The following is a 27,514-nucleotide window of genomic DNA, read 5'->3' on the forward strand; positions in this document are numbered from 1 at the left end:
AGACATACACAGTTCTAAGTGAGGTGGGGGAGGAGCCTAATGGTTAGCCCAATGCCCTGAGAATCAGGGGGACTGGGTTCAGTTCTCACTCCTTGTGACTCAGGGCGACTCACTTAACCTCCATTGTCCCTTAACAAAATAAATATTTGTATAAATCACTTTATTGTAACCACAGAAAGGCAAATCTTATCCTTTAAATATAAACACATTAAGAGGCAGTTCCTTCTCTGTAGAGCTTACAATTTATTCAAGACAGGAATTAGCAAATGCTTAAAAACAGCAGATATGCTCGTGATGTGGCTGGATTGCATTTCTCATGTGCGAATATGCAATAAGAATGAAATACCAGCAGATATGAATAGGGGAATAAGGGCTTTGAAAGCAGTCTCAATAAGGTGGGCTTCTAGACTAGACTTGAATAGGACCACACGGTGTCATTGCAAGAGAATCTGGCACCTGGAGCCGAGGGAAGATGGCAAACCGCACCCCCTCCCCCAATTCACTACCCCCAACTACCTCTTCAAATCTTCTAGCCTTCAACAGCAGTGAGCAGGAACTCCTAACTGCTGCTTGTGCTGGCTCAAGGCTGCCCTCTGATGTAACTTCCTGGTCCCATTAACAGGAAGTTACATCAGAGTGAGGGCTCGAAGCTGGTGTGAGCAGTAGGGAGGATTTTCTACTCACTGCTGGCAATGACTAGAAGACTTTGAGAGGTACTGGGGGGCATGCATTTAAGAAACCCCCTCCATCATTGATGTCCCTGCCAAGATGGTGCCCAGGGCACCTAGCACCCCCCCCCCAAGTCACTACCCCCAACTACCTCTTCAAATCTTCTAGCCTTCAACAGCAGTGAGCAGGAACTCCTAACTGCTGCTTGTGCTGGCTCAAGGCTGCCCTCTGATGTAACTTCCTGGTCCCATTAACAGGAAATTACATCAGAGGGAGGGCTCGAAGCTGGTGTGAGCAGTAGGGAGGATTTTCTGCTCACTGCTGGCAATGACTAGAAGACTTTGAGAGGTACTGGGGGGCATGCATTTAAGAAACCCCCTCCATCATTGATGTCCCTGCCAAGATGATGCCCAGGGCACCTAGCACCCCCCCAAATCACTACCCCCAACTACCTCTTCAAATCTTCAAGCCTTCAACAGCAGTGAGCAGGAACTCCTAACTGCTGCTTGTGCTGGCTCAAGGCTGCCCTCTGATGTAACTTCCTGGTCCCATTAACAGGAAGTTACATCAGAGTGAGGGCTCGAAGCTGGTGTGAGCAGTAGGGAGGATTTTCTACTCACTGCTGGCAATGACTAGAAGACTTTGAGAGGTACTGGGGGGCATGCATTTAAGAAACCACCTCCATCGCCAGGATACTGGTGTCTCTGCCAAGATGGCGCCCAGGGCACTCTGCACCCCCCCCCCCCTTGCACATCCGTTCAAATCATTTGCATGCAAAAAATCAATCACTGTTTTAAAATAGGCCAACAGCGATTGAATCGCTATCTTTAGTGAATCTGGGCCTTAGTTGTAGTTTGGATGGAAAGGGTAATTAAATAGTTGAATGAAAAATGACAATAGGATACGTTAAAAGAAACTTATTATGTACCATAATTGATAAGCAGCGTTGAACTAAAGATATATGAAAATGTTGTTATTTTGTGCCAGGTGAAGGAAATCCTGGACTGGGGCATAAGAACCGAAATAAAATCTTTGAATATTTTCCCCCTCTTTTACTAAGGCGCGCTAGCCGATTTAGCGCGTTCTAAGCGATTTCATGTGCGCTAATTGACTTAGCATGCGCTAACGATTAGCACATGCTAAATGCTAACGCGCCCATTATACTCCATGGACGCATTAGCACATAGCGTGCGATAAATCAGTTAGCACGCCTTAGTAAAAGGACCCCTATAAGCTTTATCCATTACTTGGGAACAGCCCTGTGCAGGCCTTGCCCAATTTCTCAAACAGTTCGACCAATCGTATGTTAAGTGACAAGTGTAATTGTCACTTGCTGGGCCCTAAAGTAGCATTTCAAGAGCTTCACAGACTTATGCATGTTTTATGAAGCATATAATGTCATCAATTGCTCTTTTTCCAGCTGGGAAAAACAAACTGTCCTCGTTGAAGAAAGAGACCACCCCATGGAAGCCATCTTTGACATGGTACCAGGTCACTTGGACATCATTATCTTCCAGCCTCTTCTTGTACAGCAATCCATCATCCCTCAGCACGTCAAATTCAGATGTCAAAATGTAAGTCTTTGGCAGAGAGCAAATTGCGGTATCTTCAGCTAAAAGTGGGGATAATAAAGGCTCAAGAAATTTTTGCACCGCTTCATGGACCTCATTTATATGTGACGTGAACACCTGGGGTTTGAACCCTCTTCTTTTGAACTCCTCGGGGATATTGTCCGGGCTCAGCCATTTCCTGAACTTCACTTTCATGTCAGCGGGCACATGTTTACCTTCCAGGACCTCATCTATTACTGACATATCACCGTGTAGGTAATTCAAACCACAGACAGCAACTTGCTCACGATAGAGGAAAGGAATTGAGTGGTTCTGCTGATAGGAGGGCAAATTGAAGTCCACCATCTGGAGAACTGGATAGATCAGGACTTGAGCGTAGAGCGTGGGGACGTCAGCTCTGCTCGCCAGCGATTGGCATACAGCAGCCGTGAGGGTGCCCCCAGCACTGTCTCCGCCAACAATAACAGAGGCGGGATCGACACCATAGTCCACAGCTGTCTTCAGAAAGTGCACGGTCGCATGGAGGCAGTCCTCAAAAGAGGTGGGATACCTATACTTGGAAGACAAGCGGTACCTAAAGCATTAAAGAAAAGGGGATTAGAAAAGGCAAGACACCATTTTATTCTGACATTCCACGCATTTCACTTCTAATGCCGTCTTTTTTTCCCTGATCATTCTCTCTGGACCTTTTTGGTGGACAAGGATTAACTGTTTGTATTCCCAAAGAATACAACCCCACCGACCACGAGCGAACCCTACATACCTCCCTAAGCAGCGCTGGGCCGGCAGCACTCTAAACAGGCTGCTTTGGCCTTGTCCGCCCGTGAATTCACTCTGCCATGTTACTGATGATGGTCGGCGGGGTTCGGATGGGAGGGAGGGAAGGATGGGAGTTTGGCTGCGCTGCGGGTGCAGGTGCTCAGGGGGGGGTGCGGCGCTCGCTCAAGGGTTCTGCTGCACAAGGGATGGGAGGGAGGGAAGGAGAACTGCCGGCGAATCCCTGGACTAGGGCTTATTTTTGGGGTAGGGCTTATATTAAGACCTACCCCCGAAAATCCTGCTAGGGCTTATTTTCGGGGAAACATGGTATTGTTTTCAATTATCAACATGTAATATGCTGATGTAAAAAATTTTGAAATCTGAAAATTAAAATAAAAAAAAAAAGCATAATTGTATTGACGGCATAACAATAAAAAAGTTATCAAATATAAACACAAGTGCAGTTAATCAGAGAAACTTGGAGTTGGCATGCGATTGCTCATTTTGATGGAAATATTTACCCCCTCTTTCACTAACGCGTAGCGTGGGTTTTTAGCGCCGGCAGCGGTGGTAACTGCTCCGACGCTCATACCCGCACTACGCGTCAGTAAAAAAAGGGGGTTGTTGCACTTTGTCTGAATCCTTTGGCCCAGTGTTAAGATTTCTCCTTACTTTTCAACATTTAACAAACAAAATTGCTTAAGGATTAGCAACTCAGTAGCATAAAAACTACAAATCGCTTTGGAATTTCTACTGACTGATTTTATGGCGCTGGCGCTGTGCCGACAGTTAAAACTTCTGGCTCATAGGGAGAGCAGGCTAGGACTGGAAAGCGGTACGACTTACGCCACAGACACAACCACCGATTCTGATCCTTTCGCTAGGTAACGGCACAAGCTGTCATAGGAATCTGGGAAAGAAATATACACAGGCAGATTTTCAGAGATTTGCTTCTGCTTTGACATGAGAAACAGTCTTCTTGTATAATTATCTCCCCGCGGTAGAGGTTTCTATTGTGGCCTGGAGCCACAACTAAACTAAACTAAACCTTAGGTTTGTATACCGCGCCATCTCCGCAAGCGCAGAGCTCGGCATGGTTTACAGAATTAAGAGGAAAGGAACTACAATGAAGGATAAAGGAGAGGGACTAAGAGGAAAGAGAGGGACAGAATACTGGAGAACGGGAGGTGATTAGATTTTTGCAAAGAGCCAAGTTTTCAAGTGTTTGCGGAAGGATTGGAAGGAGCTTGAGTTTCTGGGTGGAGATGAGAGGTTGTTCCAGAGTTCTGTGGTTCTAAAGGGGAGAGATGTTCCAAGTTTTCCTGCGTGGGATATACCTTTTATAGAGGGGAATGATAGTTTCAGTTTTTGGGAGGGTCTGGTGGAGTGTGGTTTTGAGGAATTGCTCTGACACTGCTCCAATGCTCATAGAATTCCTAGTATAGTGTTCCCGCCTCTTCCTGGAGTAAAGTCGGACTACACCAATCAGGAGCTGCGTGTCAAAGCAGCTCCTGATTGGTGTAGCCCGACTTTACTCCAGGAAGAGGCGGTCGGAGCAGACCGCGAGTGATTTCCTTCACCCGCCAGCCCTCTCCTGCCTCTCCAGCTGCCCTCTCCTACCTAAAAACCGCATTGGTGGTTTTTCAAAATTCGCTTGGGGGGGGGGGGGGTCCTGGAACGGAATCCCCGTGAATTTCGGGGGAGTACTGTATTGCACCTTTTCACTCCTAATAATCATAATTATACATACTGATATCTTACTTAAGCTTCCGAACATGAAGCCTCTTCCTTGGAAATAGACCAGCCCTCTCCTCCCACCGGAAGATGGAGATTTGGGCTGATAAAGTCTCACAGGCACGTGGTCAAACATCAGGTCCTTGACGAAGAGTTTCGGGTCCTCACCCGCCTTCTTGATCAACCACCGATCCCTCATGCAGCGAAGAAAGACCACCTGACTGCAGATACCCAGGTTCTCTACAATCTTCCCCTGGTTATACAGAAAAGCCACACCTAGAAATCAGGAAAGGGTCTCAAAGAACATTGTGCCCACCGTCCCAGCAAACATACTAGGGCACCATAGGGCAAATTGATGATTAATGAAAACTATCTAGCTATATTCATCGTCACACAACGTGACTGAAAACAATTCAACTCAAAAAACTACCCAACATATAGGGCTCCTTTTACTAAGGTTTTTAGCGCACGCAGGAAATTATCACGCGCTACACGGCTAGAACTAACGCCAGCATGCGGCAATGTAGCGTGCGCTATTCTGCACGTTAAAGCCCGAACGCAGCTTAGTAAAAGGAGCCCATAATATCACTTTGCTTTATCTGTATCTTCTACTGGACCTGCAGCCTCCACCTTAAGTGGTCTTCAGAAGCTGTGGGAATCTGACTTAAATACTTTACTAGACAAAGATTGGGATATTTTGGGGTTTATAGTCAAATATATTTATTGAGCTCAACAAAAGAAATTAAACAGGTAACGGTTCACATAATAGATAAAACAAGCCCAAAACATTTTCAATAAACCCACAGCAGATAACAACTCCCCCCCCCTTCAAACTAGAGGTCTGCATGGGAACGGGGATCACGGGAATCCCGCGGGTCCCGCGGGAATCCCCCCCTAACCCACGGGACTCCCACGGGGACCCCCCTCTGGCCCACAGGACTCCCACGGGGACCCCCCTCTAGCCAACGGGACTCTCACGGGCATGGAAGGCTTTGGAAGCAGGGTTCGTCCATATAATATAATGGACACGTCAGCCTTAGTAAAAGAGGGGGTTTATAAGTACCTGAACAGAAAACAAAAAAAGGATTCCATGAAAGAGATTCCACAAGGAAAACAGCAGCGCAAACACAAAAGAAACTGTGGAATTGATGATCCTGTCAGAAGTAATTGCTGTTTTTTATGGGGACGGGCGGGGATGGAGGTAATTCCTTGCGGGGACGGGTGGGGACAGAGAGGATCCTGATGGGGACAGGTGGGGATGGAGAGGATCCTGATGGGAACGGGTGGGGACGGAGAGGATCCTGATGGGGACGGTTGGGGATGGAGAGGATCCTGGCGGGGACGGGCGAGGATGGGTGGGATTTCTGTCCCCGCGCAATTCTCTACTTCAAACCCCCAAGCTCCCTACCCTACCCCAACCCACCCTAGGTCCTCCTTCCAAATGAATCCCCAGTATCAAACTGCATAGCAAAAAAAAGAAAAAGATAAACTTATAAAGGGTAGAACAATAGAAAGGGGCATCAACAGTTAAGTAGGCGGCTACGAGCCACTGAAGTCATAGTAGTCCAAAGGGGCTCCCAGGTGTACTGGAAAAGGCGACCCGGGAGCGAGGAGAAATTCCTCACATCCTGACGCTATTTTTTTGGTTTAATACTTTTCATTCTTCCAAATCTGCTTCGACCACACAATCTAAGACAAATATCCGTAGATCTGGTTGGTTTTATTTTCCTTCAGCAAATGCATATCGTTCTAAAAAAATTTTGGATCGGACCTTCGCATTCCAAGCAGGATTAATGAATTCATGTTTGAATCTTCTCGTTGCTCCATTTCTTACTTACTCTCAATTTCGAAAAAAAATCTTAAAACCCACTTATTTCAACAATCTAATATACATTATTGATTTTCATATTATCATGTAGTTATAATGTACTTTTAGGGCTCCTTTTATCAAGCCATCAGGCATTTCATCACGTGCTAACCCCCGCGGCTGGCTAAAAAACAATGCAGGCGTTAGTGGCTAGTGCGGCAGGCGGTTTAACGCGTGATATTACGTGCGTTAAACCCCTACCGCAGCTTGATAAAAGGACCCCTTAATCTTTTTATCTATACTTATTTTAATTTATATTGTGTTTTTGTTATTCATTAGTTTTAATGCTTGTATTAGTTACTTAGAATTTTATTAGGTATGATGTTATTATTATATTGTATGCTGAGTATCTATTGTGTAAACCGCTATGAACTGCTGGTTAGACGGTATATTAAAATAATAATATTATTATTATTATTATTATGCAGAGTTTGAGGTAACAATCCGGCATGATTAATGTGGGATCCTGGACACTGCAGGGCTCAACTATACTGGAAACCATTTACTGCTCCTTTGAGGTCCCAGTGCCAAGAGAAACTGGAAGAGCTGCTCTTGGTTGGAAGATATTAGACGGTGTGTACCGAGGAAATTGCCAAAGGCTCCCAGGCTTTTAGAGTGAGTCACTCTTGGCTTTTCAAGTTTCAAGTTTATTAGATTTTAATATACCGACCATCAAACAAATATCTGGCCGGTTTTACATTAAATTTTAAAAAAGTAAAGAAATAGTAAATAATTAGAAGTGCATTTAGTGAACATTAAAGACATTAACAAGACAAACTTGACAGTGAGGATAAAAGGGAATGGGAGGGTAGAGTTACATTGTAGAGAGAAAAGGGAGAAAGGGGAATTGGGAATAAAACATGTTGGGTGGAGAAAGTTCTTTAACCCTTTCAGGACCATAAAGATCGTAGGCCAATTTTTGTGGTTTTGACGACATTTTTATGGTAAAAAGGGCTTGCAGATGCCAAAAAATTGATTTTTTTTTGTGAAATATCATTATTATTTTTTTTTTAAAAATCAAACTTCTGGCTTATGGACAGTGTGGTAAGTGAATCTTCTCGTCAATCTGGCAACGACGCTAATGAATGAATGTCGGAACCAGTTTGTTTACATAAAGGCAGTACCATATGGAATCCGTACATATCAAATTTAGAACTGTAGACTATCCCAATCAAAATTTATAGGATTTTAAAGTTATGGGACAAATATGTCCCTTGGTCCTGAAAGGGTTAAGAGAGACATAAAGAATTAAATTAAAAAACAAACAGTAGAAAGTAATATAAATATAATTAGAGAGAAGAGTAGAGTCTAAATAGAAGAGAATGCATCGCAAAATAAAAAAGTCTTCGGGCTTATCTTAAATTTGTCTAGAAGTTGCTCGTCTCGAAGTGGTTGTGGAAGAGAATTCCACAAAGTTGGGGCAGATACAGCAAAATTTATTTTCCGTGTATAATAGAACTCTTTTATAGAGGGAATTAATAGGAGATTTTGATTTGTAGATCTCAAAGTTCGTGGAGAGCATTGAGGAATGAGGAGGTTAGGAAGGAAGGAAGGCAGATGCAAATTAGAAATCAGGCCCCATAATAAAATATGGGGACCATTGACAAATTATTCTACTGATCAGATATAATAACACATGTATAGAACATATAGAAGGGGTAGGGAGGGAAAACTATTGTAATATTAATATGATATAAAATTCTGATAAAGGGTTTATTTAATTCACATTGTAAGAACATTTAATAATAATTTCAAGTGTTTTTTCATAATTGAATGTATTACATGTATTTCACTTGATGTAAGAATTTAAAAAAAGAATAAAAAATATTAAAAAAAAAAGAAATCAGGCCCCAGATCCTGCAAACCATTGCCAAGAGGATTTTGTTTGGAGGTCTGAAGGCGTTCTTTCTTATAACCCAACTGCGGAATAATTTTAGGGCTCCTTTGACGAAGGCGCGGTCGCGGTTTAACGCACGTAATACCGCGCACTAAACCGCCGGCCGCGCCAGCCGCTACCGTCTCCTCTTGAGCAGGCGGTAGTTTTAAGGCTAGCGCGGGGATTAACGTGCGATGAAAAGTCGCGTGCGCTGAAGCCGCTAACGCAGCTTCGTAAAAGGAGCCCTTAGAAACAAAGAACACTGTTGAGGTGCGGCGCAAGGCACAGAAAGAAGTGGTCAGAACTGCACGAGGGGACAGGACCTAGGCTGACCTGTACCGTCACTGGACACACACTCCCCTGAGCCCATTTCCGTAAAAGGCCAGTGGAATAAGTCAAAAAATGCAACGAATCCCTCCCTACCCCCCACTTTTTACAAAACCATAGCGCGCTTTTTAGCGCCAGCCGTGGCGGTAACAGCTCCGACGCTCAAAGGAATTACTGTTACTGGCGCTAAAAACCGCGTTACGGTTTTGTACAGGGGGGTGGATTGTGTAAGAGAAACGACCTTCTGCTCTATAAACCCACAAGGCTGATCCGACCCGCCCCTGGCAGAAACAAGGTAAAGTGCGGATCCCGGGGTACAGTACCCAGACCCTGCAAAAAAAGAAACGGGTCAGCCCGATCTCTTCTGCGGGACGCTTCTTACCAGAACCGAGCAGGCGATCAGAAGGCAGTTAAGGAACCGGAGTTTCCACGGGTGGGCAACTCCTGGAGGGATTTCAGAGTTTGAGAGCTCAAAGTAGAGGACACCGACCACCAGCAGGAAAGCCAGACCCACCAGGGTGGCGACGAGAGAGAGCAGCAGAGCGATCGCCAGGCCCATTTTCCCTTCCTGCTAGTCACCTACTGACTTTCAATGGGCTGTTTAAATGTCACCCGTGTGTGTCCAGGGAGAGACGCAGTCGGTGCCAGTCACATGCCAGCAACCAAAGTCACTTAGGACAGCCCCTTGCACACGTTCCACTGACCCAGGGAGTCTCCAACCCAGCCAGTCAGATTTTCAGGATATCCACCAAGACTATGCAAGATCAAACTGCATGGTAGAGCTGCTGAAAAACCAGCCTGGCCGGGGGAGAAGGGAAATGTTAAAGACAGTAGGGAAAATGGCATATCTGGCCAAATAAAATTCTGTAAGAAGCTAAAGGGAGGCTCCAATGAATCCCAAACAGTGTCTCATAAATAAACCTTTCCCAAGGTGCTAAGCTTTATTCCATTTGTTATGTACAGACCTGCATTGTTCTATAAAGCGTGATAATATTGTTCCAGTCACCGTCCTAAGACTTTCTTTATTCAATGAAAAGCAGATCTATTTATATACCTTTCATTTCAGTCTTGGCAGTTTTTTTCTGAGGCTTCTCACTTAATTGGAACCAGGCCTCAGTGAGCTACATTGTAGAGGCCTGCACGGGGCTTGCAGGGACTCCACAGGGACCCCCCAGGTCTACGGGACTCCCATGAGGATCCCTCTGATCCACAGGGATCCCCCCCCCAGGCCCACAGGGATGGAACCGGGGTTCCCATGGCCTACTTAATGTTCCGTCGATCCGGCTGCTGATTGCCGTACATCCACCTATTGGGGAGACAGAGCTGGAGCTTGATGTTTTGGGGTTTCCAGTTCAGTTGTGATATTCATATTTCTATTTGTAATTTGTGATTGGTGAAGGCCTGTCTGTGTGTTCTGGCAGATGTCTGACTTTGTTTTGAGTTTTCTGTAAAACTCAATTAAACTAAAATCCAAACTGTCAGAAGTAATTGCTGCTTTTTTTTTATGGGGACGGGTAATTTTTATGGGGGGGACTGAGGAGATTCCTCGTAGGGTCAGGCGGGGATGGAGGGGATTCCTCGCGGTGTCAGGCGGAGATGGAGGAGATTCTGGCGGGGACGGAGGAGATTCCTCATGGGGTTGGGCAGGGACGGAGGGGATTCCTCAAGGGGATGGAGGAGATTCTGGCGGGGACGGAGGAGATTCCTCATGGGGTTGGGCAGGGACGGAGGGGATTCCTCAAGGGGATGGAGGAGATTCTGGCGGGGACGGAGGAGATTCCTCGTGGGGTCAGGCAGGGACGGAAGGGATTCCTCATGGGGTCGGGCGGGGACGGAAGAGATTCTGGCAAGGACAGAGGAGATTCTTCGTAGGGTTGAGCGGGGATGGAAGGGATTCCTCATGGGGTCAGGCAGGGGCAGAGGAGATTCTGGTGGTGACAGAGGAAATTCTGGCAGGGACAGAGAGGATTCCTCCTGGGATCGGGCGGGGAAGGAGGGGATTCTTGCGGGGATGGAGGACATTCCTTGCGGGTTCGGGCAGGGATGGAGGAGATTCGGGCAGGGAAGGGCGGGGACAGGCGGGATACTGGTGGGGATGGGTGGGGACAGGTGGGATTTCTGTCTCCGCACAACTCTCTACTACCTTGCCTTCCATCTTCACATACAAGTGCTCAAGGATTTCTTCACCCCTCACTCCACCTTCTAACTTAATCCACCCTTTACAACAAAAATTCTTGCCCCCAATACAATTACATCTGCATTCTGAGTCTGGCTAGTAGATGAATGCTATGGCTTAGCCCATGGGTGGGCAACTATGGTCCTCGAGGGCCGAAATCCAGTCAGGTTTTCAGGATTTCCCCAATGAATAAGCATGAGATCTATTTGCATGCACTGCTTTCAATGCATATTCATTGGGGAAAACCTGACTAGATTGCGGTCCTGCTTGCTAGTGATCTACCAGGCCCACTGGCTTAGTAAAGGGGGAGCGGGGGGGAGGGGCATTCCTGGGCATAGTCTTTGTAAAGGGCATCCTCCTCTTCGACCCCCCCTTTTCACGTCCCCCGCCAGGCAACGTTCGGCCCTTCCCTTCCCTCGTACCTCTTTCATTTTCCTGCGCGAGCAGCATTACGAACGCGCTGCTCGTGTCTGTGAAAGCCTCTCTCTGACATCACATCCTGGGCCCGCGCCTAAGAAGTGACATCAGAGGGATAGCCGACACGAAGCGGGCAGCAAGTTCGTGCTGTTTTGAAAATGAGGATGAGCGGGGTGGGGCAAATGGCGGCAGGGACCGGAGTAACGTTAAGCAGTGTTATCTCTGAAAAAGAGAAAATGCCTTGTACGAAGCGTAAAGGTGCTGTTCGCCCTCGCTGGCGAACTCTTTCAAACAGGCTGCTTGTGCTGCGTCACTGATGACATCATCAGTGATGCGGCAGAGGGATGGGAAGGCCGCGAAGCAGCCGCTGCTGTTTGGAACGGTGGTTGGGTCGGCAGGGTTCTGCTGCGCGGGATGGGAAGGAGGGATGGAAAGATGCCGCGCAGCGGGATGGGTTGGCGGGGTCATCGGGCTTCTGCAGCAAAAGGGGAGAATGGCTTCGTATTATCTGTACAACACCCCCAAAATTAGCGAAGATCACCCACTGAAGCAGTCCTGGGATTTCTAGCCCCAAATGCCAGCTTTAGTTGGGCTGCGACACCCCAAACACTGAGTGTAACAACAGTTTTTTAAAAGTTGTCAAATGTATTACCTGATTGTACCTATGAAAAAATTTTACAGAACTGAAGTGAGGAATTGGGAAGTCAAATTTCACTTATGGATTTTACACAAGCTATTAATAGAATCCCAAAAGTTATTTCGGGCTCTATTTGGAGGGAATGTTCATTTAGAGTCTTACATAGAGCTTATTTTTCACAAATTCAAGCTTTTCATGTGGGTTTGATTAATACCCCAATTTGTATTAAGTTTAATAGGGATCCTGGTACTTTAAGTCATGCGTTTTGGTCATGCCCTTTAATTAGATCATTCTGGTCTGCCATCCAGTTATTTTTAGGTTCATTATGGGGGTTGTTCTGTTGTAGATTCATCAAGGGGAATAATTTTTGGAAAAGCTGCGGCTTGTGGGGTTTTTGGTAAAAAGAAGTGTCTCTTATTTCAAAAGGCGTGTATAATAGGACATAAATGTATTATGCAATTTTGGTTATCAAAAGAAGCACCTAGTTTTTGGTATTGGAGGAACCAGTTTCATCGGCTATTGTTATTTGAGACTTGGGAAGTTAGGCGTTCGGCTAGGAAAATTCGTATGTTTATGGAAATTTGAGATCCGTATATTCAGAATCTTTCAACTAAGGCAAGAAGTTTAATTCTTAATGATTTACATTGAAGCTATGATTATTTATCTAAAATTCCAGTTCTTTACTTTTATTATTATTTTATTTTTGTCAACTTTCATTGGGTTTGGGGGGTTTAGTATGATTCTTTCAATAAAAAGTTATAAACTAAATTTTGGGGGAGGATAGGGGGGAGAGGTCAATAGGAAAAGGGAAGGGAGGTAGGAATTAGGGGGAGGGGATTGAGAGATGGAATGGGTATTTTGGAAATATATTTTGAAGAAATGAAAGGTATTTGATGGAAATTAATATGATGAATTTTAATTTAATGGCTATTTTATTGTATTATATTATTGTATATTTACTGATTTCTTCAATTAAAAATGTTATAAACTAAAAGTTGTCAAAATGGTGCCAGACACACTTCAGCACAGGCAAGTGGCTCATCCTTTGGAGCTGTTTGGTTTTGTAATTACCTCAGAAAAGCCCACAAAGATCTCAAGACTTTTTGTATTTCAGTTTGTTTAAGGATGATCTGTAATTTGTTTATCTGTTAGCCATTTAAAGCTCTATTTTATAGGGAAGATGTGGCATACAAGAGCAATGCTTAGATTAGATCTAACGCAACACAATGAAATTGCTTTTGGGGTTCTGTTGCACGGGGCGAGGGGATGGAAGGGAGGGATAAAGATGCTGCACAAGGGGATGGGTGAGAGATGATCGTTGTACAAAAGAAAAAAAATAAGACATCCCCCGAAAATAAGCCCTAGTGTGTTTTTTGGACCCCAAATTAATATAAGGCAGTGTCATATTTTCGGGGAAACACGGTAGTTATTGAACAGCGTACTCTTACCACTAGGTGGCTTCCTAATACAACAGATGTCAAATCAACTCACTTGTTAAATTCAGCCTGTCGAAAATATCGTTTTGATATTAATTTGCAAATAAACATAAAGGGAACTCAAAAGTGTTATATTACAAGAACAATTCCTTTCAAAGACTGTTTATCCACAAGGGCAATTTTAATTGTACAACTGAGGACTGCCTGGTGGGGAGGGTGGGTTAGGCGGATGGAATGGGCACTATGAAGATACCTATTTATTTATTGCATTTTTTAAAAGAAAGAATTCTATGAGCGTCGGGAGCAGCGCAGGCCATTCAGCGCGGCTCCCCACGCTAAAACCAATAGCGGGGTTTAGTAGAAGAGGGGGTTAGGGGTCCTATTACTAAGGCGGGCTAACTGATTTTGCGCGTGCTAAATGCGAAGGCGCCCATAGCGCCCAATGAGCATCTTAACATTTAACGCGTGCTAAATCCGTTAGCGAGCCTTAGTAAAAGGACCCCTTAGTCCAGCGAGTTTCCAGTTTTTTTTTCGTAAGCTATTTTTCCTGTGATACGAAACCCCCCCTCCCCCAGGAAACTCGCTGGACTAAGCGTATAGCCCTTGATGGAGGCCACGTTGTTTAACTTGCTTTTACGCCAAACTTTTCAAACCGCCCACGTATAATACACCTTATTTTATCTACCGGCATTTATTTTTAAAAAATGTATATCCCGCCACACCCGCAGTTCTGAGCGGGTTACACAAAAACATACGCCATGAAAGGCTGCTTCAAATAAATCCTTGATTTATTAGCCAATAGTTGGGTTTTCTGTCTGCCCCGTTTTCATTTTTTTAGACCTTTGCTGTGGCTTGTCTGGTGCCTCTTTGTATCGCACAAACACATACTCCCAACTGACAGCTGCATCCCGGCTCCTAATCCAGGTAAGCCCATCGAGACAGCTGAGGTTTTCTTTTAAAGAGATTTTAAATCTAATCAAAGATTCCTCCTCTCTCAAAGGCTTTGGGAGGTTATTTCATAAGTACGGTGCCCCCCAAAAAATAAAAGGCAGCCTGACGAGTCTGTTCACGCTGCGCTGCTGATGAAGAAGGAAGAACCAAATTGGTGATCGTCGGAACATAAAGCGAGTGGTGGGGGTGTAACAGAACGTCAAAGCGGCTACGTAAGAGAATGTCCAAAAATAACTTTGAAAGTCAAAAACAACACAGAGTAGGTGTGAGCCATGGAGCTGGTGGGTGAGAGGGTGCTGAAAAGTTCTCAGCCCAACCAACCAACTTCCTACATTCTGAGCTGAAAAGAGCATTATCTGATTTCGTTAAATGCCAATTTGCAGAAACAAAATTCTCTGTTTTGACATTGTTTCAGATCATCGATTGAACCATATCCACATCATTCTCTTCTTGGTTGGGCTGAGAAATTTTCATGGTAGTGTAAAGAGTTTCAGTTTCTGGTAACCAGAGCTGAGATTGTGATGTCATAATGCCTCGTCCCACCAATAGGAGCCAACGTCATCAGTGATGTCACAAGGGCTTGATTGTCCTATACTTGGCTCACTTTTATTACATACAAGGGGGTGCTGAAAAGTTCTCAGCCCAACCAACCAACTTCCCAAATTCTGAGCTGAAAAGAGCGTTATCTGATTTCGTTAAATGCCAATTTGCAGAAACAAAATTCTCTGTTTTGACATTGTTCCAGCTCACTGATTGAACCACATCCACGTCATTCTCTTCGTGGTTGGGCTTTGAACTTTTCAGCACCCCCCTCGTGGTGTGAAGACTTTCAGTTTCTGGTAACCAGAGCTGAGATTGTGATGTCATAATGCCTCGTCCCACCAATAGGAGCCAACGTCATCAGTGATGTCACAAGGGCTTGATTGTCCTACACTTGGCTCACTTTTATTACATACAAGGGGGTGCTGAAAGGTTCTCAGCCCAACCAACCAACTTTCTAAACTCTGAGCGTTATTTTGCCACTGCAGCTGAAAAGGGTGTTATCTTAGTTCGCTAAGTGCCAATTTGCAGAAATTAAATTCCATGGTATGACGTTGTTTCAGATCATTGATTGAACCATATCCACCTCATTCTCTTCTTGGTTGGGCTGAGACCATTTAAGCAACTCCTCAGAAGTGCTCATGCCTCCATACTGGAGATATCTTTATGTTTATTAAAATTTGATACCTGCCAGTGCTGCAGTTTACAATTAAAATGCATGGAAAAGGAATGCCATTATCAATAGGACAGAGAAAAATAATAATACATTTTATTTTTATATTGCCGTATCTCTCAGTTCTATGTGGTTTACAATAATGAAAATCTGGATAACACAGCGAAAATACTGCAATAGCATTAAAATTCATGATAACATCAGACGAATTTATCAAAAAGATAAGTTTTAACATTTTCCCTAAAATAGCACTCATTCTTCAGAATTATGCAGACCTAGTAACACAAGACAGTCAAATATACTTATTCCCAAACTCTTTCCTCCCCCCTTAAATCTGTCTGCTCTTACAGACCCGACTCAGAGCTAGAAGCACTAAAGTCAGCGATCGTGGCTAAACCAGTTTTGATGGCTGTAGCGATGATTGCATTTTCTGACCTGATACATAAAACAACTCACCACATATTTTTCCCTTCGATCGCCCAAATTAGCTATTTAATATTAAAATGCCATGCAAACTAGCCGAGCGACTGATGCGCTAACATCGCTTGGCAATACACACAAAAAAAGTGATGGGTTATAGCAATATAAAAACAGCGACTGGTCAAGACCAGTTGCTTACTTGTTCAGCCATTTTTTTTAGTGGGCACAGATGATGTGTAATATCTGTCTCATTGAAAAAAATAAATAAATAAATAAAGTCCTCCCTCCACTGAAAACAGCCCTCTGCGAAGTACCCCCAATGAACGTCACCAGGGGACCCCCTCCCCCCGCCAGCAAAAATTGACAGGAAGGATGCCCACTCCCCCCTGCAAATGGAGGCCCCCCCATGCCAGGCCTCCTCCAAACCATCCCCTACACTTCCCTCCCCTAAAAAAAAGGAGGGATCTGCCACTGGATGCTCTCCCCAACCCCCCATGCTTTTGTCAGAAGTAGGGAGCAGGAGAGAAGCTCTGTCCCTCCTGTTCTGAGGCCCACCAGTCCAAAATGGTGGGCCTTCCCCTCCCCGGTGCATCATGTGATACACGGGGAAGGACCTATGGCCCTGATTGGCTCAGATGCCTGAGGCCTAAGGCGTCTGAGCCAATCGGACCTTAGACTCCACCCTCTGTATCCCAGGATACAGAGGGTGGAGTCTAAGGCCCTGATTGGCTTGACTGTTTCGCCAGCCCATGGTAAAATGCTCTTACGCTGCTTAGTAAAACCCAGCAATTGTCTTTGGAAAATCTGATCACTGAAAAAAATAAATAAATTTCAGTCTTAGTTCTCTCTAAATTAGATTATGCCAGTGGTTTATACTGTCTTCTTTCTATTCCTTTGGGTGTCTTGGCATTTAGCTTATGCTGCTCGGTAGTGCAGCTTGATAAAAGGAGGCATAAATAAATACATTTTCATATCAAGCAGTTTCAGCTTCGTGTTCTTTACCTGTTGAAATGAGAACGATCTCTCACCTTCTGTTTCAAAAACAGTTGAGAGCCTGTCTGTTCAAAAAGTTCTTTTCTTAGGTTTATATTTTTTTTGCTTATTTTCTTCTCAAAATTTCTCATGTTATCTGCTATGAGCCTGTATTAGGGAAATGGCAAACTATAAACACCATTGCTATCACTTTAATGTGAAATCTCAAATTTAATTGTTAAAATTTCACACATCCATCAACGAGATCTTGTTAATTCCTTTCTGCAGTTCAAAGAATTTATTGAGCAAATGGGCATTCCATGCGGCTCACATAGCATTTGTTATAGGCAATTCCTTACAATCCAACAACCCTTGAATCTCTTGTGTTTGTCTATTCTAAAAATAGATATAACAAATCTGTGCAAAGAAGAAAAGATGCAAAAAAAAAAACAAAAAAACAACCCAAAAATATGGGAGTGAGGAACAGAGTTTCATCACGATATAACCAATAGAGACCAAGCTAAAGTAACACTGATAGCTCTGAAAATGGAGTTGGAATGAAATGAGACTTTCACAGTACTGTCTACGCCCCAAAGCATTGTGCTGGGTAGAGAATGACATGTAGACAAATTTTGCCCTGTCCCTGCGAGAACTAATTTTCCCATCCCGTCCCGGAGACTTCTTTTCCCGTCCCAGCCCCATTCCTTCAAGCTCCATCTTCATCTGCACAAGCCCCAAATGCTTTAAAATCCTAAGTGGCAACATTCTAGCGCTCAGACTGTGATGTCATAAAGCCTCATTCCACCAATGCCTAAGCTCCATCCTCGTCTGCACAAGCCTCAAACGCTTTAAAATCATAAGTGTTCAAGGCAGGTGCGGTTAAGGCAGAGCTTACAGGAATGGGGCAGGGACAGGGAGAGTGACAAAAGTCATGGGGACGGGATGGCGAAATTGAGTTCCTGTGGGGACAAATTTGTCCCCGTGTCATTCTCTAGTGCTGGGGGTTCTGTTCTCCCTACCCGCTCTATAAATAGATGACACTGAACGATCCTGAATTTAGCTGTAGATCTTATGTGGCACAGTGAAAATAAAAGGTTTTCCACCTATTAATCTTTAGAAAAAGAAACCCCAGACACTGCCACTTTCTTTCTTCCAATAAGCAAAATGACACCATCTCCCCAATTAGACTAAACAGTGCCATATACAAGACATGCCTACAGCTGTCACATGTCATTCGCTCTCTGTCTGTGGTCCCACAGGTGCTATGAAAAGTGACCAGTGAGGTTTGGTGGATACCAACAGCCCAAAGTGTTGCTGAGCTGTTCCATCTGCCCTCAGCCCTGCATGGCAATAAAACACCACTGAATCTAGAACCTGCCAGTCGATTAAATTACCAACAATGTTTCACAGCGTACACAAGTGCACTGACCTTGTGCCTGCATAATTTCCTTTGTTAATGCCACTGTAAACCATTTAAGTATCTTGTGCTGAAAGCTGAAACCTGAATAAGCTTCATTGGGTAACACACAAGGCCTGTTCACCTGAATTTTTTTGCTGCATCTATAAACAAACAAAGCCAGAGAAACCGCCCTGGAAAGCAGCAGAGATGGAGCTAGGTAGGAAAGAATATTTCTTAGGTAACAGTCTGGATTTAGGTATAGGCTTATCTGTGGCTGTTCCCCTGAGAGCGGGATCTGACTAGTCCGTCCAGCTATTGCTTAGCCAAAGTTGCTAATTAACCAGAGTGCTCTGGACCAGTGTTCCCGCTAAGGTGCGTTGGCCTGCGCGCGCGCACAAAATATTACATCGCAGCGCAAAGTTTCTCTTCACAGCGCACACACGCGTCGCAAAGGTAAGGGGAGGTAAGGTAAGGGGACGCATTGGGGGGATTGCACTTCCCCACAATTGCCATGCTTCGGTTCCTCTTCTTCCTTCCTTCCTCCCCCCCCCCCCCCGCGGGACCCTGCGGCACCATCAACTCTTACTCCCTCTAATGTCGGCCCTGCAGCTCCAGACTTCCTCGCACCTTCTCCCCTCCCCCTTTGGATCGCTATTATTTTAAATGTTATAGCCGCGGAGCTGTATCCATCAGTGGAGATGTCTAACCTCGGCCTGCCCCGGAACTCTTACTGCAACAGTGACTTCCTGTTCCTGCCTAGACGGGCGTCTGCTGCAGTAAGAGTTCCGGGGCAGGCCGAGGTTAGACATCTCCACTGATGGATACAGCTCCGCGGCTATAACATTTAAAATAATAGCGATCCAAAGGGGGAGGGGAGAAGGTGCGAGGAAGTCTGGAGCTGCAGGGCCGACATTAGAGGGAGTAAGAGTTGATGGTGCCGCAGGGTCCCGCGGGGGGGGGGGGGGGAGGAAGGAAGGAAGAAGAGGAACCGAAGCATGGCAATTGTGGGGAAGTGCAGAGCTGCAGGGAAGAGTGTTGCGGTACCCAGCTGGAGGGAGAAGGAAGATGAGGGAGGGAATTAAAGGAGATGCCAGGGCTTGGAGCGTAGGAGGAAGGTATGCCAGTCTAAGGGAAAAGGAAGGGGGAGATGTGAGAGCATGGAGGGGGAACGAAAGATGGAAGAAAAGGAAAGGAGAGAGATGCCAGAGAATCAGGGAAGGGGAGATACCAGACTATGAGGAGAGGTGTGGGAGAGGGAAGGCGAGGAGAGAGATGCCAGACCAATGGGGTGAAAGGAGAGATGGAAGGGGGAGGCATACAGTTTCTGGAAGGGGCATAGAAGGAGAGAAGATGCCATATAGGGGAAGAGAGACGGCAGACAGTGAATGGAAGGAAGAGAGTTACAAGAAGATGAGGAAAGGAGAAACCACAGAAGACAAAGGTAGAAAAAAATTTCTATTTATTTATTGCTTTAGGAGACATGTGTCACTGTTTCTGTGAAGCATTGTATGCAGAGTCCAGCTTCTTGCTGGTTCAATTTAACCTTTGTCTATGTATTTTTATTTTATCCCCCCTTTTACAAAACTGTGAAGCGTTTTTAGCACCAGCCTTGGTGGTAGCAGCTCTGATGCTCAGAATTTTATGAGCATCAGAGCTGTTACCTCCGTAGCTAAAATCCACACTACAGTTTTGTAAAAGAGGGAGGGGTTAGTTTGTGATTACATATTCCTTACTAGGCGAAGGTGTTTTCTGTGTTCTGTGTGTTCGAAAGACATGGTTTTCTGTTAGGATTGACGGTGTAGGATTGATCTGTGCTGGTCTGGCTTGTTTAGTTTTACAATGGGTGTATTGATGTACTGCTCACTGCAATATGTAAGATGCTGCCTTTTCCTAGGTACTCATGTGTGACGTGTGGTTTGTTACTAAAAATCATGTTTTTCTTACAGATGGGGGGGGGGTGCCAAAAAATGATGGGCCCCGGATGTTACATATGCTAGGTACGCCACTGTATGTAAAGATACCAGAAAGCTGGCGTAGCAAAAACTTCTAAGTTTTGAGTATTTAACCCTCCCACAATCTCACGGGCACTCATTTCAAGTTTATTGAGATTTTGATTTAAACGCAATATCAAATATTTTCAATGCGTATAACAAAAATAAATTTGGGGAAATAAATAAAACCATTTGAACCAGTGTTCCCGCTAAGCTGCGCTGGCGTGCGCTGGCGCACAAAATATTACATCGCAGCGCACACGTTTCTCGTCACAGCGCACGATCGGAAGAGGCGTACGGCAGATGGCAGGGCGGCGAGAGGAGAATCGGGCGAGTTGGCTCATAACTTGCTGGCGCCCGATATTTTTGGCTCACGGTGAAAAAAGTTTGCTCACAACACCCGCCCGCTTAGAGGGAACACTGCTCTGGACCCATCCTGTAGAAAGTTACATAAACAAATACGTGCCTGTTTTAGTCAGATGCTAGGGAAAACCATAATCTACTTACCCAAGTTTCATTATTTTGCCAGTTTATATTAAGAATGGAGACCAAGGGTATGGGAAGAATTTTATTATGAAAATAGAAAAATATAATTTATAAGCCAGCAGCAATAACTAATTATTGTTCACAAAATATCCGAATACATATATGAAACTCAGTATATAATTATCACACCACACTTACTAGATAAGAATAAAACTAATTCTTACACTCTAAATAATTCCTTATAATAATAATTCCTGATTAGCAGCAATCTATTACAGTTTATCACCAAGGTGCTTCACTTCTCCTTATCCCGAACCACAATAGGATTCATTTATCTAACCCCAGCTGATAAGATAATAGAATTCCGTATTCTCACCATCCGATTAGGCCGTAGCACAAAATCAGGTGAAAGGGAAGATGTCCTCTACTCAGCACTGAAGATAAGAATTCTTTTGGTACAGGAAAGAGTCCGTTAATCACTGGAACAGCTGTAAATTAGGTTGGCAGCAAAGGTTTCCTTTATGTGATGGAATCCAGAGGAATAAAAGTCCAGTTCTCTCTCTCTCAGGCAAAGAGTCACAAGAGGTAACTTTTCAGATCTTAATTATTATAGAAGATACACAGAGAAACCTATGATAAGATGCAATTTCACTCACATTCCAGCACAGACTAAATTAATAATTAGCACATTTCACTTGGATCTCGTCAGATGACCTCTCCGGACCAATCCAGAAACAGAACTTAGATGAATAGTCTTTCTGTATAGAGTCTTGCACAAGCTGTGAAGCAGAGGTGCTTTTGTTAGATAAGACCAGCACAGGAGCCATAACTCCCCCAAGATTCATATAGGCTGTGCATGTAGGCATAGCTGGATGTCCTTGACTAGAATACAGTTCTGATACATACCCAGAATGCATCAGGCATCATAAACAGCAAAGATGTATTCTTCTTTCTCTTCTTGCATGGTTCAGGCTGGAATGATTGCTTGCAAACAATGGTTCAGGCTTGATGATGTCAGAGAGGCCTAATCTTCAGGTGCAAATAAGGAAACACCCCTACAATCCACATCCCTTAATCGGGAGTGATCAAAAGTTCAGCAAGTCAGCAATGTAGCTATGCCATAGGGCAGTAGGCGTCACTAATTTTAAAGTCAGGGCCACTTTGGATCCAAATGAGCTGAAGGAGAGCCACCAAATATTTTCTGTGCAAGGGCTCAGCACTATTGATTAGGGTGTGTCAATGATGTTCATCTCACCTGTGTTAGCGAATGACATGGTGACAAAATTCATCACCGTTCCCGTCCCCATGGATAACTGCAGTAAACCATCCCCATGTCATTCTTTAAGGAATGTGCCCCAAAAATAAATAATAATTCCAATTTAATTAGAATTTTACTTTGCTGAGACATAGCACAAAACATGGCCTGTTCGCCCGCAGATGTCTCTAGTTACTTGTTGCCTTGTCGTACTATATCGCGCGGTTCTTTTCTTTACATGGCGGCTAATTCCCATTCCGTTTAGGCTGTGTCAAAGTTAAAACTTTTGGAATAATGACCGATGCAAACAAGGCCAACAGCTATAGTTGCAGAGTTTTACAAAGATACAGAATTTGTTAGTAAAGTGGAACAAGACGTTGCGCAAAAGGCATCACGTAACAAAAAAAAGTGGTAATACGCAGCCGGAACCTAATTACTACTAATCATTTCTATAGTGCTACGTGACATACACAGTGCTATATGTATGGACTTGGATTCTATAAACCGCGCCTTAAATTACCTACTGGCGCCTAACTTACCCCTCTTTTACAAAACCGTAGTGCGGTTTTTAGTGCCGGCTGCAGTGGTAACAGCTCCGATGCTCATAGAATTCCTATGAGCATCGGAGCTGTTACTGCTGCGGCCTGCGCTAAAAAAACACGCCAAGCTTTTGTAAAAGGGGGGGGGGGGGTAATTTGAAAAAGCCGTTTAGACAGAAAAAAAATGTAGGTGCTGGAATCATGCCTACGGAGGCATTTACGACTGCTAATGCCACTGTAGGCGTGGCTATTTGAATTTAACATAGTAACATAGTAGATGACGGCAGATAAAGACATGAATGGTCCATCCAGTCTGCCCAACCTGTTTCAATTTAATTTTTTTTTTCCTTCTTAGCTATTTCTGGGCAAGAATCTAAAGCTCTGCCCGGAACTGTTCTTAGGTTCCAACTACTGAAGTCTCCGTCAAAGCTCACTCCAGCCCATCTACACCATCCCAGCCATTGACGCCCTCCCCAGCTCATCCTCCACCAAAAGGCCACATACAGACACAGACCGTGCAAGTCTGCCCAGTGCTGTCCTTAGTTCTTCAATATTTACTGTTATTTTCTGATTTTAGATCAGGGGGTGGGCGACGAGGGCCAGAATCCAGTCGGGTTTTCAGGATTTCCCCAATGAATATGCATGAGATCTATTTGCATGCACTGCCTCCCATTGTATGCAAATGGATCTCATGCACATTCATTGGGGAAATCCTAAAAACCTGACTGGATTCCAGCCCTCATTGCCCACCCCTGTTCTAGATTCTCTGTGTTCATCCCATGCTTTTTTGAACTCTGTCACCTTGTCATCTCCATCATCACCGTTTATCGTAATCCGCTTTCATTTAAAGCTGACTAGAAAATTTGAAAATAAATAAATAAAACATGCGTGATAAAGCACCTACGTAGGATGATCCACGTAAAAGCAAGCACCGGAAATGTAGGCTTTGAAAACCCCGGTCTATCTTTCCCGAAGGCGTGATTCAATAAAAGATGGTTCCTTTTAAGGTGGATGATGATGACACTGCTGTAGCTAGAATCCAGGCCCTTATGTGCAGGTATCATTCCAGGCCGCTAAACTGAATACATGGCTTGGAAAACCTATATTAGAGGCTACTTTTTACTTTGATTTTAGAAAATCACTAAAGACACACACGTCTGTTCGACATGCTTACATCTTAATTGTGGTCATTGTTTAACTTTCCATGCTTTTACCTGATGTATTCTTTTATTGATTGTTATTATGTATTTTATATTCACCGATTGGATGTATTTTTCCCTTGTTTTGAACCGCTTTGAACATATGGTATAGCGGTATAGAAAAAATAAATTATTATTATTATTATTATATTATTAGTGAGATCACAATCGAAGATTCTTTTTTGTTGTTGTTGTTCCTGGGACAATGGAGGGTTAAGTGGCTTGCCCAAGGTCACAAGGAGCTGCATTGGGCATTGAACCCAGTTCCCCAGGATCTCTGTCCACTGCACTAACCATTAGGCCACTCCTCCGTATCCACTACATCCAACTTTATTAGTCATGAGATAGCGAGCACTTAAAAAAAAATAATAATTTGATTTGTTTAAAAATTGTACTTTGTTACCTGATTATGAGAAATCTAATTTTTTTTGTGCCAGAATGGGATGCACAGCTAATTTTAAGTATCGGATTCTCTCTAATAATCGCCCAGGCAATTATTAGAAACACCAGGCTCTCCTCCTCTTCTCCACCCTTCCCCCCGCATTGACCGCCATTTCTGCCCTCCATCCTCCCTCCCGCTGTAACTGGCCTTTGCACTCCTCCACCCCCCTCTGGGTCTCTCTTCTTACCTCATCTTGAGGTTATGGTGCTGGGCTGGTGCAAGGCTTTGAGTATCTGCGTATACTCAAAGCCTTCAGCATGCGCAGATCCTCAAGAACCTGCCCCAACCCACCAAATAACCTTGAGATCAGGGAAAAAGAGATGCCTAATGGCTGGGAGGGGGTGGAGGTGTGCAAGGCCAGTTATAGCAAGAGGGAGGAATGGTGGTCATTGGAGGGGGAGATGGAAGGTGGAGGAAAGCAATGCCAAGGGGGCAGATGATTATTGGGGGAATTTTGATTTGATTTTAAAACCAAATGTTATGTTGTTTTTGGGTCCTGAAACAGGAGGGTGGGCGATTATTAGAGAGAATACAGTATGTTTTTAAGCATTTGTTAATTTTACAATAACCACATTGTTCTAGCAATGAAACAGTCCTACGTCAGCAGATTGTTAATGATGTTACTTGAAGGAAGGAATTGCCAAGATTCAACAGCTCAGAGGAAAGTCTAAGAGGTTTCCTGGTATCCAGCACATCCATCAGGAAAATCAACTATGAAATTCGAAAGAGAGGTATAGCATCATCATGCCAAAGTAGCATGTTAGAATACACTGTTTTCAATGGCCGAAGCCATTGTGAAGATTGAATCAGCTCACAGTGGACTGGTGTTACAAACCGACTATGAATTTAGTTCCGGCGTCAGACTGACTGTTAACAACATGGCAACACTGACAGAGCTGTTCAGGTTGCTGGAACTGATTGCAACAGCTGCCGTCAGGCTTGAGGTGGGTAACGTTCCAACGAGCGGCATGGCATTACCAATTGTCATTGGACTGTTGAAGGCTCTAGACATGTTGCAAACACTCACTCATCAGCTTAGCTAGGTTAAGTCTTGTGACAATTTCATTTTGTCAATCAGTTCTTGATCTGTGGTTCAAATTCAAGTGGACAAGTGGACCTGAGAAGAACTGGTGGCCAAGTCTTGACTCCTTGAGAACACGAAATGTATTTGTCTCAACAGACAACCAAGATGATGAAAGGTTTGGACGATTTCCTAGAGGAAAAGTCCATAGTCTGTTATTGAGAAAGACACGGGGGAAGCCACTGCTCGCCCTGGATTGGTAGCATGGAATGTTACAAGTGGACAAGTGGACCTGAGAAGAACTGGTGGCCAAGTCTTGACTCCTTGAGAACACGGAATGTATTTGTCTCAACAGACAACCAAGATGATGAAAGGTTTGGACGATTTCCTAGAGGAAAAGTCCATAGTCTGTTATTGAGAAAGACACGGGGGGTCTACCCTCAACTCGTTAATTCCATTCGATATACTGTGCTCTACATACTCGCTACCTCCTTCTACTTATTCACAATGGCGTTCTCTCACTGGAGTGTTGCCGTCTTTACATATACGATTTGACTATATGACTTCCAAAAATACTATTTACAACTGGTCTTCTCTGTCTCTACTAAAAGGTAAGGCGATATCATCCTTCTACAGTATTTTAAGAGATCACTCCTTCACTTTTTCACCTCAATCTATGAAGCACTGGGACGCTATACTTACCACTCCGCTTTCTGACATTGATTGGGAGCTTTTCTGGTCATCAACAAATCGCCCGCTTTTATCTTCTAGAGTATCACAATCAATGTACTTCCTTATGTGGCAGGCAATATGGACCCCACTTCGCATGTGGAAAGCTAACTTAAAACAAGACTCTGTTTGTTGGAACTGTTTGAAAGAGGAAGGAACTCTTGATCATATGTTATTTCATTGTACTCTAGTCCGCTCTTTTTGGACCTACGTCTGGAACACCATACAATCTATTACTAACTGCTCAGAAGAAATCTCTATAGACATTATAATCCTTCGCTCTCAACACCCATGTTTCACACAATCAAATTGTCCACCTAAACTCATTGATACCATGTTGGTGACTGCCCTCATGCACATTCTAAAAAATTGGAAATCACCCTCGCTATTAGATTATACCTTTTGGTGGAACTCTCTGAGTATGTATCATAGATTTGAATCCTACGCATATGAGAAAAGAGTTACATTCCGAACCTGCATGAACTTGAAATACAACAAATCTCCATGGTCATTCTTAGATTCCTATGTACGCTCATCTTCTTAGACACTCCTGTTATCCTTTTCTTCTCCTCTCTTCTCTCTTTCATTTTTCTTTCCTTTTTTCTTTACTGCTCTCTCTTATCTTTATCTTATATATCCCTTACATACATTTTTAATAATTGGAGCCTTTGCTCCTATACAGTTAAACATAAATTTATATATTTTATATACAGAAAGCTTTATTTTGTTTCTATGTACTTTAAATGATTCTTGTATCCTTTAAAATACTTAATAAAAACTATTGAACTTAAAAAAAAAGAGAAAGACACGGGGGAAGCCACTGCTCGCCCTGGATTGGTAGCATGGAATGTTGTTACTCTTTGGGGTTCTGGAATCTTTTGTTACTCTTTGGGATTCCGGAACCTTGTTATTCTTTAGAATTCTGATTGGAATGTTGCTACTCCTTGGGTTTTGCCCAGGTACTAGGGACCTGGGCTTGATGGACCATTGGTCTGATCCAGTAAGGCTATTCTTATGTTCTCATATTGCGCCAGAAAGACAGTTTACAATTGATGGCATATTTGGTTTCATGCGGAGACTTTAAACAGCACTCAACTGCCAAGGAAATCAGAGGATATTTGGCTGAGATACTGACAATGCATGTATTTGTGTTTTAGTCCCAGACAAAGATAATATCTTTTACAAACGGTGTCTCTCAAACCTTTTTGGTTCCGGCTCACTAAATGGAGCAAATGTTTTTCGCGGCACATTATAACTGAAATTATAAAATTGCGAAATCAACAAAAATTAAATTTGATAGTTATTTAAAGTTCTTTAAGGTATGTATGGGTAACCGTAACAATGGTGAAACTAAAGTAGATTGAATAGAATCGCTAATCAATGTGTTGGAAGTGCTTTTTTTAAGTGCAAATTAACTCAAAATATGGC

The 27,514-nt window shown here is 43.9% G+C and overlaps 1 protein-coding gene across 1 annotated transcript; it reads right to left on the reverse strand.

Annotated features, from left to right (window-relative positions):
• Positions 1 to 1,402: 1,402 nt before the first annotated feature.
• AADACL4 (arylacetamide deacetylase like 4) lies at positions 1,403 to 25,348 on the reverse strand. The gene is made up of 4 exons (XM_033922414.1): positions 25,205 to 25,348; positions 4,761 to 4,986; positions 3,846 to 3,909; positions 1,403 to 2,814 (listed from the first exon to the last, which is right to left on the reverse strand). Exons 1-4 carry the CDS (start codon positions 25,346 to 25,348, stop codon positions 2,040 to 2,042), a joined length of 1,209 nt encoding a protein of 402 aa, XP_033778305.1. The 3' UTR covers positions 1,403 to 2,039.
• Between the last annotated feature and the right edge of the window lie 2,166 nt (positions 25,349 to 27,514).

Source organism: Geotrypetes seraphini, chromosome 15, assembly GCF_902459505.1.
Source record: "Geotrypetes seraphini chromosome 15, aGeoSer1.1, whole genome shotgun sequence".
Taxonomy (NCBI): Eukaryota; Metazoa; Chordata; class Amphibia; order Gymnophiona; family Dermophiidae; genus Geotrypetes; species Geotrypetes seraphini.